The sequence below is a fragment of the Vulpes lagopus genome, chromosome 15 (genome assembly GCF_018345385.1).
Source record: "Vulpes lagopus strain Blue_001 chromosome 15, ASM1834538v1, whole genome shotgun sequence".
Classification (NCBI taxonomy): domain Eukaryota; kingdom Metazoa; phylum Chordata; class Mammalia; order Carnivora; family Canidae; genus Vulpes; species Vulpes lagopus.
In genome coordinates this window covers 42,705,971-42,719,484 of record NC_054838.1, presented here as the reverse complement: position 1 = coordinate 42,719,484, position 13,514 = coordinate 42,705,971, and the positions used below count along the sequence as shown (strand labels likewise).

General features: G+C 39.0%; 1 protein-coding gene across 15 annotated transcripts in view; it reads right to left on the bottom strand.

Moving 5' to 3' along the window:
• Positions 1 to 13,190, bottom strand: part of CEP295 (centrosomal protein 295) — a 53,927-nt gene extending 40,737 nt beyond the window's left edge. For 12 of the 15 annotated variants that reach the window (XR_005983957.1, XR_005983959.1, XR_005983956.1 and 9 more), the window contains exons 1-4: positions 13,074 to 13,190; positions 8,374 to 8,507; positions 7,170 to 7,370; positions 508 to 632 (exon numbers count right to left, since the gene is read on the bottom strand). Coding sequence is in view for 8 of the 15 variants with exons in the window: in XM_041730599.1 (XP_041586533.1) it covers positions 508 to 632; positions 7,170 to 7,370; positions 8,374 to 8,481 (434 nt within the window). In the remaining 7 variants the exon portion in view is untranslated. Of the gene's footprint in view, positions 1 to 507; positions 633 to 7,169; positions 7,371 to 8,373; positions 8,508 to 13,073 lie in introns of those variants that run through there. The other 3 variants (XM_041730601.1, XM_041730603.1, XM_041730608.1) reach the window with 3 other exon arrangements.
• Positions 13,191 to 13,514: the final 324 nt, after the last annotated feature.

Sequence of the window (13,514 nt, the reverse complement as noted above, 5' to 3'; positions counted from 1 at the left end):
AAAGCCCTACAGTGAAATTGACCCAACACTAACATTTCTTTATTTAGATTAGTACAGGTAAAAAACTAGAAATGTTGATAAAGATGGGCCACTGTATAGAATGAGCACTGCTGACTAGTAACAGGCTCCATCATCTTTACAACATGCAAAAATGATTTGCCAAGAGCGAAAACCTTTTTTCATGTTCTTAATTGCACTGATTATTCTTTCTTTTTTTCCACACCTGAGGCAGACAGATTTGGGGGGGACGTGCATTTTGAACTAGCCATATATTTCTACAGAAACTAAGTAATTGCTGAAGTCATAGGAGAAGAGAAAGTTTGTGTGTTACTTTGTGCACCTAGGTAAACCACACCTCTACCACATTATTACTAAACCAAGTTTAACAAACCAATGGATATACCATATGACTTATATTTAAACCTGCTTAAACAGAATCCAATGTACTCTCTACTTCTAGCCATATCAAATTTCAGTGGAAAATGGTAAAAATCATTATGACTTTACCAGGTTTTTTGTTTCATTAGTTCTTCTTTTTTATTTTTCTGTAATTTCAGAGCCTCTTTGTGCCTCATTTCTGCTTTTCTTTTTCTTTCTGCTGCCCGTCGGGCCAGAGCATTCAAATCAGGTTCCTAAAAATACATATTATTTAAAATGTTATATTAAACAAGATTAAAATGCCTGACATAGAAATAATAAAATGTGCCTCTCCAGTCAAGGCATAATCATGAAGATACTCAAATGACAGGTTTGGGAAATGCTGCATTAAAGCATAAAGTTAATAGCGGCATAAAAAATCAAATGTTACAACCTAAGGCTATTACTAAAAATACAGATTAAACCCAGGAATCAAGGAACATATTTCATTGTCACATACTTTAAAAATATTTATTTTCCTCACTAATTGTTGATATCAAAGACCTGCCTTCTCTGGAACCAGGTTATTTGTTTTGTGCGACTATCCCTGGGTCCACAATCTAGTCTTTTCCAAACATAATTCACAATAAACAACACATGGTCAGTGAACAATCTTATAGTTCTATTTTGTCTCTCTGAAAGTCATCAAAGAATTTTTACTAGTTGTGAACAAAGTCCAAATATATACACATTCAACTATGTTTTAGAGTTATGAGGAATTATATAATAAAATGGGAAAACTGAATTCACCCCAATGGATCTGTCCCAAATGCTTGAAACAAACAACTTCTAATTCAGAAAATTATTTTATTTACCCAGATAGTGATTCACCCCAATGGACCTGTCCAAAATGCTTGAAACAATCAACTTTTTAAAAAAATACTTTATTTATTCATTCATGAGAAACACAGAGAGAAAGAGGCAGAGACATAGGCAGAGGGAGGAGCAGGCTTCATGCAGGAAGCCTGACATGGGACTCGATACTAGGTCTCCAGGATCACGCCCTGCGCTGAAGGCAGTGCTAAACCGCCGAGCCACCCAGGTTGCCCAAAACAATCAACTTCTGATTCAGAAGGTTATTTTATTTACCCAGATAGTTAAGGACTGGAAGAGAATAACTGCAGTTTAAACACCATATGAACACAGATTTTACCTCACATGACTCTTACTAGGAAATACATCTAGCAGCACTATTGAATTATATTAATATACAAAAAAATTGAGGCAGGTCTGCCGGACAGTCCTGACTTGGAGCATCCCTGAACTCCAGCCTGTTCCAGTTTAGTCATCTTGCCAATATGGCCCCAGCAGAGACATCTGAGACCTCTGGTCCATGCCCAAGCCCACTCTGGTTGTCCCAACAGAGTGATCCCTTAGTGTAGCACACCAGGGTCCTGTCCCACAACTGTACCAGCCCCTACTGGCTAGCCAAAGCTACCAGGCACACTCAGTCTACAATAGGAACATTCCTACATCAGGCCACTCCCTCAAGACCAGGAGAGGGAGCTGTTCCATTTAATTCTCAGAAATAAACATAGAAAGTCAGACAAAATGGGGAGACAGAGGAATATGTTCCAAATGAAAGAACAAGGCAAAACTGCAGTAAAGGAACTAAACAAAATGGAATTAGGCAATATATCTGGTAAAGAGTTGTAAGTAATGATGAGAAAGATGCTCACCAAATTTAAGAGTGGATGAATTCAGTTAGAACTAAGACAAAGAGAGAGAAAATATAAAAAAGAACCAGTCAGAGTTGAAGAATACAATAACTGAAATGAAAAATACACTAGAGGGAGTCAATAGTAAGTGGAAGGATACAGAAGAATGAATTACTGAGCTGGAAAACAGGGTGGTGGAAAGCACCCAAACAGCAAAAATAAAATATAACGATAATAATTTTATTTTATTTTTTATTTTTTTTAAAGATTTTTATTTATTATTTATTCATAGACATAGAGAGAGAGAGAGAGAGAGAGAGAGAGGCAGAGACACAGGCAGATGGAGAAGCAGGCTCCATGCTGGGAGCCTGACGCGGGACTCGATCCCGGGACTCCAGGATCGCTCCCTGGGCCAAAGGCAGGTGCCAAACTGCAGAGCCACCCAGGGATCCCCCAATAATAATTTTAAAAACGAATAGGTTAAGGGACCTAAGACACTACCAAGTTTAATAGCATTTGTGTTATAGGGATCCCAGAGAAGAATAAAGGCGCAGAAAATGTGAAGAAACAACAGCTGAAAACTTTCCTAACCTGGGGAAGTAAACAGACTTCCCGGTCCAGGAAGGACAGGGAGGATCTAACACCATGAAACCAAGGAGGCCCACCCCAAGACACAGAATTAGAATGTGTCTAAGCCAGGGTAACAATATCTATTATCAAACAAAACAGACCTTAAAACAGACTATACCAAGAGACAAAGGCACTACAAGATAGAAAGGGATCAATCTGATAAGAGGCTATAACAATGGTAAATATCTAGGCACCTAACATAGGAACACCTAAATATATAAAGCAAATATTAACAGACATATGGGGAGAAAGTGACACTAATACAATAACAGTAGGGGACTCTAACAGCCACTTACATCCACAGATCATCCAGATAGATGGACTCAAAATATACAGTGATTACATTCCATCAAAAAAACCAAACCAAAACAAAACAAAAAAACAGAAAACAAAAGCAGAATACATACTTTTCAAGTACACATGGAACATCCCCCAGGATAGATTACATGTTAGGCCACAAAACAGTTTCAATAAACACAGTAAGTCAAATCATATCAAGAGCTTTTCTGACCACAACAGTATGAAACTAGAAATCAATTACGAGAGAAAAACTGACAAAAAACAAACACATGGAAAAACAACATGCTATCAACAACAAATAGGTAACAAAGAAATCAAAGAAGAAATAAAAAAAAATACTAGAAACAAATGAAAATGGAAACAATGGTTCAAATTCTTTGGGATGCAGCAAAAGCAGTTCTAAAAGGAAAGTTTATAGCAATATAGGCCTCTATCAAGAAACAAGAAAAATTTCATATAAATAACCAATTTTACACCTAAAGAACTAAAAAACCAAAAGCAGCAAAGCCCAAAGTTAGTAAAAGAAAGGAAATAAAGATCAGAGTGGAAATAAATGAAATAGAGATTAAAAAAAAAAAAAACAGCAGTATCAGTGAACCAGGCAGGTTCTTTGAAAAACAGTTTGGTAGACTCATCAAGAAAAAAGAAAGATCATTCAAATAAAATTTGAAAGAGAAGTTACACCACAGAAAAACAAAGGATTAGAAGAGATTGCTATGAAAAATGATACACCAACAAACTGGACAACCTAGAAAAAATGGATAAATTCCCAGAAACAATCAATCGTCCAAGACTGAATCAGGAAGAAATAGAAAATATGAACAGATTGATTACTCATAATAAAATTGAATCAATAATCAAAAAACTCCCAACAAATAGAGGTCCAGGACCAGATGGCTTCCAGTGAATTCTACCAAACATTAAAAAAAAAAAGTTAATACTGACCCTTTCTTTTTTTTTTTCTTATTTATTTATTTATTTATTTATTTTTTTAATACTGACCCTTTCTTAAGCTATCTCATACAATAGAAGAGGGAGGAATGTTCTAAATTCATTCTACAAGGCCAGAATAACCCTGATACCACAACCATAGAGAAATTGCAGAAAAAGAAAATCAAAGGCCAATATCCCTGATGAACATAGATGCAAAAATCCTCAACAAAATAGTGAGCAAACTGAATTCAACAATATATTAAAAGGATCACTTACCACAATCAACTACAATTTAGTCTACCAATGCAAGGATGGTTCAGAAACCACAACTCAATTAATGAGATACACATTAACAAAACGAAGGGCAAAAACCATATGATCGATTTCAACAGATGAAGGAAAAGCATTTGACTCATCAGCAACCATTCATGATAAAAACCCTCAACAAAATGAGTGCAGAGGGAACATATCTCAAAAAAATTAGACATTTATGAGAAACCCACAGTTAACATCATACTCAATGGTGAAAAGTTGAAAGCTCTTCCCCTGAGATCAGAAACAAGACAAGGACGTCTCCTCTATTATTCAACATAGTACTGGAATTCCTAGCAACAAATCACACAAGAAATAAAAGGCATCCAAACTGGAAAGGAAGAGGTAAAACTGTTACTTTTTGCAGACGACATGGCTTTACATACAGAAAACCCTGAAGACTCAACCAAAAAGCTATTACAATAAATTCAGTAAAGTTGCAGACACAAAGTTAATATGCAGAAGAAATCTGTAGCACTTCTATACATTAATAACAAAGCAGAAAGAGAAATTAAGAAACAATCCCATTTACAATTACACCACAAGGAATAAAAATACTCAGGAATAAATTTACCCAAGGCGAAAAGACCTGTACTCTGAAAATTATAAAACACTGATGAAAGAAATTGAAGATGATACAAATAAATGGAAAGATAATCAAATGTTCATGGATTGGAAGAATATTGTTAAAATGTCCATACTATCTAAAGCAACCTACAGGGCAGCCTCGGTGGCACAGCAGTTTAGCGCCGCCGGCAGCTCGGGGTGTGATCCTGGAGACCCGGGATCAAGTCCCGCGTCAGGCTCCCTGCATGGAGCCTGCTTCTCTCTCTGCCTGTGTCTCTGCCTCTCTTTCGCTCTCTCTGAATAAGTAAATAAATAAATCTTAAAAAAAAAATAAAAATAAAAAATAAAGCAACCTACAGAGTCAATACAATGCCTATCAAAATATCAGTAGTATTTTCCACAGAACTAGAACAAATAATCCTAAAATCTGCATGGAACCACAAAGACCCCAAATAGCCAAAACAATCTTAAGAAAGAACAAAAAAAACTGGAGGCATTACACATTTCAAACTGTACTAAAAAACTACAGTAATCAAAACAGTATGGTACCAGCACGAAAACAGATAGATCAATGGAACAGAATAGAGCCCAGAAATAAACTGCGACATTTATATGGTCAATTAATCTGCGACAAAGGAGGAAGAATATTTAATGGAGAAAAGACAGGCTCTTCAATAAATAGTGTCAGAAAAATTAGACAGCTATATGCAAAAGAATAAAACTGGACCACTTTCTTATACCATACACAAAATTAAACCAAGATGAATTAAAGACCTAAATGTAAGCCCTGAAACCATTAAACTTGTAAAAGAAAACATAAGTAGTAATTTCTTGGGAATCAGCGTTGGCATTGTTTTTCTGGATTTGTCTCCTCAGGCAAGAGAAACAAAGCAAAAATAAGACAACTGGGATTACATCAAACTAAAAAGTTTTGTTGGGATCCCTGGGTGGCGCGGCGGTTTGGCGCCTGCCTTTGGCCCAGGGCGCGATCCTGGAGACCCGGGATCGAGTCCCACGTCGGGCTCCCCGTGCATGGAGCCTGCTTCTCCCTCTGCCTGTGTCTCTGCCTCTCTCTCTCTCTGTGACTATCATAAAAAAATAAATAAATTTAAAAAAAATAAAAAAAAATAAAAAGTTTTGTCATAGCAAAGGAAACCAACAATAAGATGAAAAGGCAACCTACTGAATGGGAGAAAATATCTGCAAATGATCCATCAGATAAAGCATTATTATCCAAAATATATAAGTAACTCATACAACTCAAAACAACAAAAATCAAATAATCCAATTTAAAAATAGGCAGAGGACCTGAATAGACAGTTTTCCAAGAAGACATAGCTGGCCAACAGACGCATGAAAAGATGCTCAACATCACTAATTAGAGGAACGCAAAACAGAACCACAATGAGCTACCATCTCACACAGTCATAATGGCTAGTATCAAAAAGAAATGAGGTTATAGGAAAAAGGGAATCCTAATGCACTGTTGATGGAAATGTAAACTGGTATAGCCACTGTGGAAAACAGTACAGAGGTTCTTGAAAAACTTCAAAATAAAAATACCAAGCAATCCAGTAATTCAACTGCTGGATATTCACTCAAAGAAAATGAAAACTCCAATTCAAAAAGATATAAGCAACCCCATGTTTACTGCATCATTATTTACAATAGCCAATGTATGGAAGCAGCCCAAGTATTCACTGACAGATACATGGGTAAAGATATGGTGTATATACACAATGGAGTATCACTCAATCATTAATAATAATAATAATAATAATAACGATAATATCCTGCCATCTGTAGCAGTATGGATGGAACTTATGCGTAATGTGCTAAAATAATTCAAAGACTTGTATGTGTAATCTAAAAAGCAAAACAAATGAACATTCAAAAAATAGAAATCATCTAGTAAACCACCTAATAAACAGAATAAATTGGTGGTTCCCAACGTGAGTTGGTGTGAGACAAGGGAAAAAGGTGAAGGGGATTAAGAGATACAAACTTCTCATAAAATAAATAAGTCGTGGGAATGAAAAGTATAGCATAGGGAATATAGTCAATATTATTATAGTAACTTTGTATGCTGACAGTGGGTAACTACACCTATCAGGTTGAGCACTGCATAATGTAAGTAATTGTTAAATCACTATGCTGTATACCTGAAACTAATATTATGTATGTCAACTATACTTTAATTAAAAAAAAAATAACTGTAGAAAACAAAAAGAAGTTCATGCTGGCCAAAACAAGTTCTATACATGCAGGTATACTAAATATACATTTAATAAATGTAATTTACTTTTTACCAATGCCACTACCAGACAGGTAGTCAAATAAGCATTCACTTACATTTTCTTTGGCCTGTTGGTGTCCTTCACCCATAGTTCTTAAACTTGCCAAATATAGTCTTTCCAAGTTCTTTATTTTCTGAGTTTGTGATTCTTTCCATTCTGTCCTTAGTTCCTCTGCCAAACGAGTTAATTGCTGACTTCTCCTCTGTTTTATATCCTCTCTTATCTGTAAAGCAATATCTCTTTCTTGTTCTCGAACCTAAGGAATGCATATTTAACAAATTATATGAAAAGAAGCTTACTTCAAGTTTTTTGAAAAGCTTTTTGTAAACAGAAACTTAAGTGAATTCTCCTCAGGTAGATCAATTCTCCTGAATATTCAGGTATTAGATGAGGCCTACATAGTAAAAAAGTCAAAACCTCAAGACTACTTCTAAAGTTCTTTAACTTATTAGCTATTATCTTCTCCTCCCCAACCCAAGCATTAACAGGACTACCATTATCATTTTAATAACCTATGACGTTAAAATATTAAGGAGATCAATAAAATTTATAGCCCAGTTGTGTATAGATAGCATTAGATGAGAAGTTCATATATGTGGTACATCATCCCCAATTCTAGACAGAATGGCACCTAAAATACACTGCACAAGGGCTTAATTATCTTACTCTGAAAAGACTTCCAGAAAATAATCTATAACTGCTAAATAAATTTGTTTCAGCAGCTAATTCCAGTAAGTTTTCTTCAAAGCCATTTTAATCTTTTTTTTTTTTTTTTTTTTAACGATTCCATCCATTCATTCATGACAGATACACAGAGAGAGGCAGAGACACAGGCAGAGGGAGAAGCAGGCTCCATGCAGGGTGCCCGATGTGGGATTCAATCCCGGATCTCCAGGACCATGCCCCAGGCCAAAGGCGGCGCTAAACCGCTGAGCCACCGGGGCTGCCCCATTTGAATCTTTCTAATCTAATCTTCATCAGTTATACAGCATAGTTTGAAAAATGTTTAAAAAACCATTTTCCAAAAAAAAAAAACCATTTTCCAATAATTATACAGTCAACTAATCCCTATTCTCAAATTCTTCTTCATCTATTTACCATTTCAGCCTATTTTCAGCTTATTTTTCAAATTTTCCTAAACTAGTTAATATACAAGAACCAGGATTCTTATAGAGCCAGAAAAGGGTTTTAAACTTCTATTGTAAAAAACTCTAATAATTTGGGGAAGACAAAAAATATGAAACCTTGTTCCAGATTACCTGCAACAATCTTAGTTTTCGTCGTCTTTCATAATCTTCCTTTAAAATGTAAGCTTCCTCATTAGGACTCAATCTCAGCTTGCCAGCGTTCACTACCTTTCTTTTCATATCTGGATACTTTAAATACAAAGGTTCTGAATTTAAAAAGAGAAAGACAAGAAAAATGTCTATTAAAACTGGCAGCAAAGATTAGAGCAAGTTTTAAAATACATTTAACATGGCATTTAAAAGGCTATATATGCACAAATAATGTGGGTAAACTGAATCCAACTTACATTTACAAATAGCAATTAAATTCAACACTTAAGTCAGTGATTCTTGAATGGAGAGAAGGGGTTAAGTAGAGGGTGAATCAGAAGTCACCCGCCCCATGAGAGCAGCGTTGCTTACCTAGGGTATTTGGAACCTGGCTTATTTCTGATTGGGATTTCCAGAACTTACCCAGCGTAAATGTAAAAAGGTACAAAGACATCAGCTTAGGTCATGATCTCAGGGTCCTGGGATGGAGCCCCACATCAGGTTCGTGCTCAGTGGAGAGTCTGCTTCTCCCTCTCCTTCTGTCCTCCCTTCTGCTCACGCTCTCTCAAATAAATTTTTTTTTAAAGTGTTAGCAGAGAATAAATGTTTACAATTTTACACTTTAGAACTCTGATAACTTGTTCATAACCAGCAGGGCTGCTGTCATTGCAAAAGCCTCCTGGAACCTAGTTTCAATTCCCAGTCTGTTGTGTAAAACTTGGTTACCAAGTGTCACTGTATAATATGGAATCACACCAACTCCTCAACAATTCTTTAATAATTACAATGGTGTGATTTTTTTTTAAGTCAATGACTTTAAAAAATTTCTCTGAGAACAATTCTGTTGTTTGTATGAGTCAGGTGTTTAGGTTCTCAGATTTATTCTTTTAATGCCATTGACATTCTGGTGTTCTCTCTCCTCCCTAGGCTGTAACATGGATCCATCTTTCTGAAGTTAGTTTAAACCCCACTTCTTCATGAAACTGTCCTCTACTAATCTTTGTTTACGTTCCACCACCTCATTCCTCACTTGCCCACTTATAATGTGTTAACCTTTACACTCAAAGAGGGACGAATCTAATGTCTTGTTATTACCTTCCTCTAGTTTTTCATCAATTACAGCATGCCTTTTCTAGCTAGATTCCTAATAACTGAAGGACAGAGGTTATAGTTTTACTTTAAACTCAAATTAATTTAACAAATGACAACTATTGGGCAGTATAGTTGTCCACATACTATGGATGGATACTGTTTTGGGCTAGGAAAATTTAAAGTAATCTAATGGGGACTGCAGGTCTCTGATGCCAAACAGAAATGCAATTGCTTGCATTTGAAAATATTTTCCAGTAGGTAAAGTAACAGTAGGTCAAGTGCTGACTGTTTTCCTCATTTTATAAATGAAGAATCAAAGGCCTTTTGGGTTATAGGTCTTAACCTAATAGGATCTACTAGTAGATCTAAAGGAAGAATCTGGTTTCCTTGTTCCATATGGCTCCTAACTTTCTGATATGCTAAAACATGTGGTATGAGGAAATTTTTGTTTAAATTGCTATTTTTTGCTAGTCGGGACTGATGAATAAGGAAGGACTGAACAAAGGAGAAAAAATGAGCAATAAGTGAGAATAAATTCACAGTTTTTCTGACGGTCTCTGAAAATTCATATTCAGACTATCAAAACTAATTCCTGATAAATCTCATAGACCAAATGTCATGGGGGGAAAAAGGAAAAGTAAGAACATACTGTAAAATTCCATTTATATGAAGTTCAAAAACAAGCAAGATTACTCCATGATGACAGACATTAAAACAGGGCTCACTTTTCTGTAGGTTAATGACTAGGAGGCAGCACAAAGGAGCCTGCAGGGATGCTAGAGATGGCCTGTATTTTGATCTGTGTAATGATTACACAGGTATATACATATGTAAATATTCTTCAAATGATAGACTTAGATTTGTGAACTTTTTTAAAGATTTTATTTATTTGAGAGAGAAAGAGAGAGTGAGAGCACAAGTAGGGGGAGCAGCAGAGGGAGAAGCAGGCTCCTCATTGATCAGGGAGTCTGATGTGGGGCTTGATCCCAGGACCATGACCTGAGCCAAAGGCAGATGCTGAACCGACGGAGCCACCCAGGCACCCCTAGAGTTGTGTATTTTATTTATTTAAGATTTTATTTATTTATTCATGACAGAGAGAGAGAGAGGCAGAGACACAGGCAGAGGGAGAAGCAGGCTCCATGCAGGGAGCCCGACATGGGACTCAATCCTGGGTCTCCAGGATCACACACCCCCGGCCACCAAAGGAGGCGCTAAACCGCTGAGCCACCCAGGCTGCCAGAGAGTTGTGTATTTTAAAGTTACAGTCAATAAAAAAGGGGAAAAAAATTTCATATTGTTTTGAGTATCTATCATCTCATTAGCTTGAGGATGATACAAAACCACACATTTGTTACTTTTACCTCCTGAGATGTGGTAGAGTAACTTTTCTCTTGCATATAACTTTCTTTCTTTTTTTTTTTTTTTGCATATAACTTTCTTAATTGTTAAACTTGTTTGGAAATAATTTCAGACTTAGAATTCCCACATACTCTCCCTAGCTTCTCTAGACGACAATCACAGCACAATGATCAAAACCAAGAAATGGACACGAGCTCAATAGTTTAATCTACAGACCTTATTCAGATTTTAAGTATCCCACTAACAGCCATTTTCTGAACTAAGATCCATCCAAGGACAATCCATTGCTTTCCACTGCTGTATTACTCTGGGTCTTCCAAGAAGCAGAAGACAAGATAGGATGAAGCCTACAAAAATTTTATTAAGAGAAATGTCTGTGTGAGGGAAAATGGGAGGGAATAAACGCTGGAAGCTTTTCAGATTTCCATACAAATCTGACACTGAATGAGTGGAGGGAAGGTTGGGTAGATGACTGCCATGCAGTCTAAAGAAGATTCGGTAAGATGGCGGAGTTCTTTTTTTTTTTTTTTTTTATTTTTTTTTTTTTTATTTATTTTTGATAGTCACAGAGAGAGAGAGAGGCAGAGACACAGGCAGAGGGAGAAGCAGGCTCCATGCACCGGGAGCCCGATGTGGGATTCGATCCCGGGTCTCCAGGATCGCGCCCTGGGCCAAAGGCAGGCGCCAAACCGCTGCGCCACCCAGGGATCCCAAGATGGCGGAGTTCTTAAAGGAAAGTCCCTTGCTTCTCAGGAAGAGGTCCGCCTCAGTGCCCATGCCATTCTCAGTCATTGGCCAGAAACAGCCTTTGGGAAGCATCCATGCAAATGGGTTTCAGAATATACAGAAGCTGAGGTCTGTGAATTACATTCTCATCGTTGTTGAAATTGTCACCTCTCCTCGGACAGTCCTTCAGCCTGTGCCTTTCTTTTCAATCTCTTGACTTTTAAAAACTACCGGCCAGTTATTTTGTAGAATGTCCCTCCACTGGGATTTGCTTAATCTTTTCATATGGTTAGACTAAGATTACACACTTTTGGCAAAAACACCACAGAAGTGAAGATGTGATGATGCACCCTTTCTCAGCACATTAAATTATGTTAAGGTGTCTTACTACACTGGTGATGTTTATTTTGAACCCTGGTGAAGTGGTGTCCACAGGTCTCTCCACTTTTATAAGTACCCAGAGAGACAGTTGAGGCTATATATAAATATCATGTTTCTGATTATACCTTTGCTCCTTCCTATCCACTGATGGTTGTCTGAAGCATTAACTACAGCATTTACCAAAAAGCATTTTCTATTTCCATTATCCCTTTTACATTTATCAACTGGAATCCTACTGTTAGGGAAGCATTTCTCCAGCTCCTCTCTTATTTGTTAAATCATTTATTCATATCAGTATGGATTTTAAGTTCTGTGTATTAATATTATCCAATAACAGATAATACTAACTTATCTTTCAAGATTTTTTGTCCTGAGGATTAAATGGCACTTGGCATTTCGTAACCACAAAATACTAAGAAGATTTGTGTTCAAGACTCATCATGACCATTGACAAGCACGGACACTGGAGAAGTCTCAAATTACTATGGCCTCATTTTCTTAAACTATATAATGGGAATCATAACACCTTCCCCAACAGGTTGTCCTGGTGATCACGTGGCTTAATGTGAAACTGCCAAATACTTTCTAAGTATTAAGGACTCAGAGTGTACCCCGATGTTTTAAAAGCTCAGTTTGCGGCAGGGCTAACTACCGGACAAATTAAAGGTGAGAGACAGCAAAAAAAGAGCACGCTCTCTGCAAGAAACAATTCCAGGCAGTGCTCTCCAAGGGCTCCCAGCTTTCAGGCCACGTCTGCGGGGGACCCGGGGGAAGGGCAGGCAGGAAGCATCGAGAAGCGCCTGCGGCCGAAGCTCCCTCCGAGGCCCGCCGGGCCGCCCCGGGTCCGGAAGCGCGAGGAGGTCGCGCGACGCCTCCCCGGGAGGGCGCGGACCGCCACACGCGCCTACGGCCCGGGAGCAGCCCCTCGCAGCAAGCGGCCGGTGTGCGTCCGCGCTCGCCTCCCCTCCCCGCACGCTTCACCGACCGCAGCCCGGCCGCGGCCAGTCGGGGCCTCAGAACCGCGGGCCTCTCGGCACCCCTGCTTGAGGAGCACAGCCCCGGCTCCCGGCTCCGGGGACCTGTGCACGCCCCGGCGCTGGCAGCCGGCGTCCGCCACTCACCCGAGTACCAAGGGCCGGGAGTCAGGAACTGCAGCTCACACGGAGAAGGCCCCTGCGCCCGCGGCCCTGCAGCTCCCCAACCGCCGTCTGTGCGCCTGCGGGGCAGCCATCGCCGAGCCCCCGTCACTTCCGTCATTCAAACGGCCCGCCAATGGCGGGGCCGAGCCGCGGGAATCGGCCTGGTCCCGCCTCCCGCGAGGGCCGCCGGGAAGGCCGCGCCGGGGAGCCCGCGCATGCGCCAGCCCCTACGTGCGGGCCCATTATTTCTCTCAGCTCGCGGGGCTGGGCTCTCGGGTGTGCAGCCGTGCGGCCTGCCGTGCCTCCGCTGTGCTCCCCTACGGATCGGGAGACGAGGTCCAGAAAGGGGGGATATTGGCCCAGAGCGTTGGGGATGCCTTTGGTTTTAAGCCCTATTAGGAAGATGCCTCGGCATGTGTATCC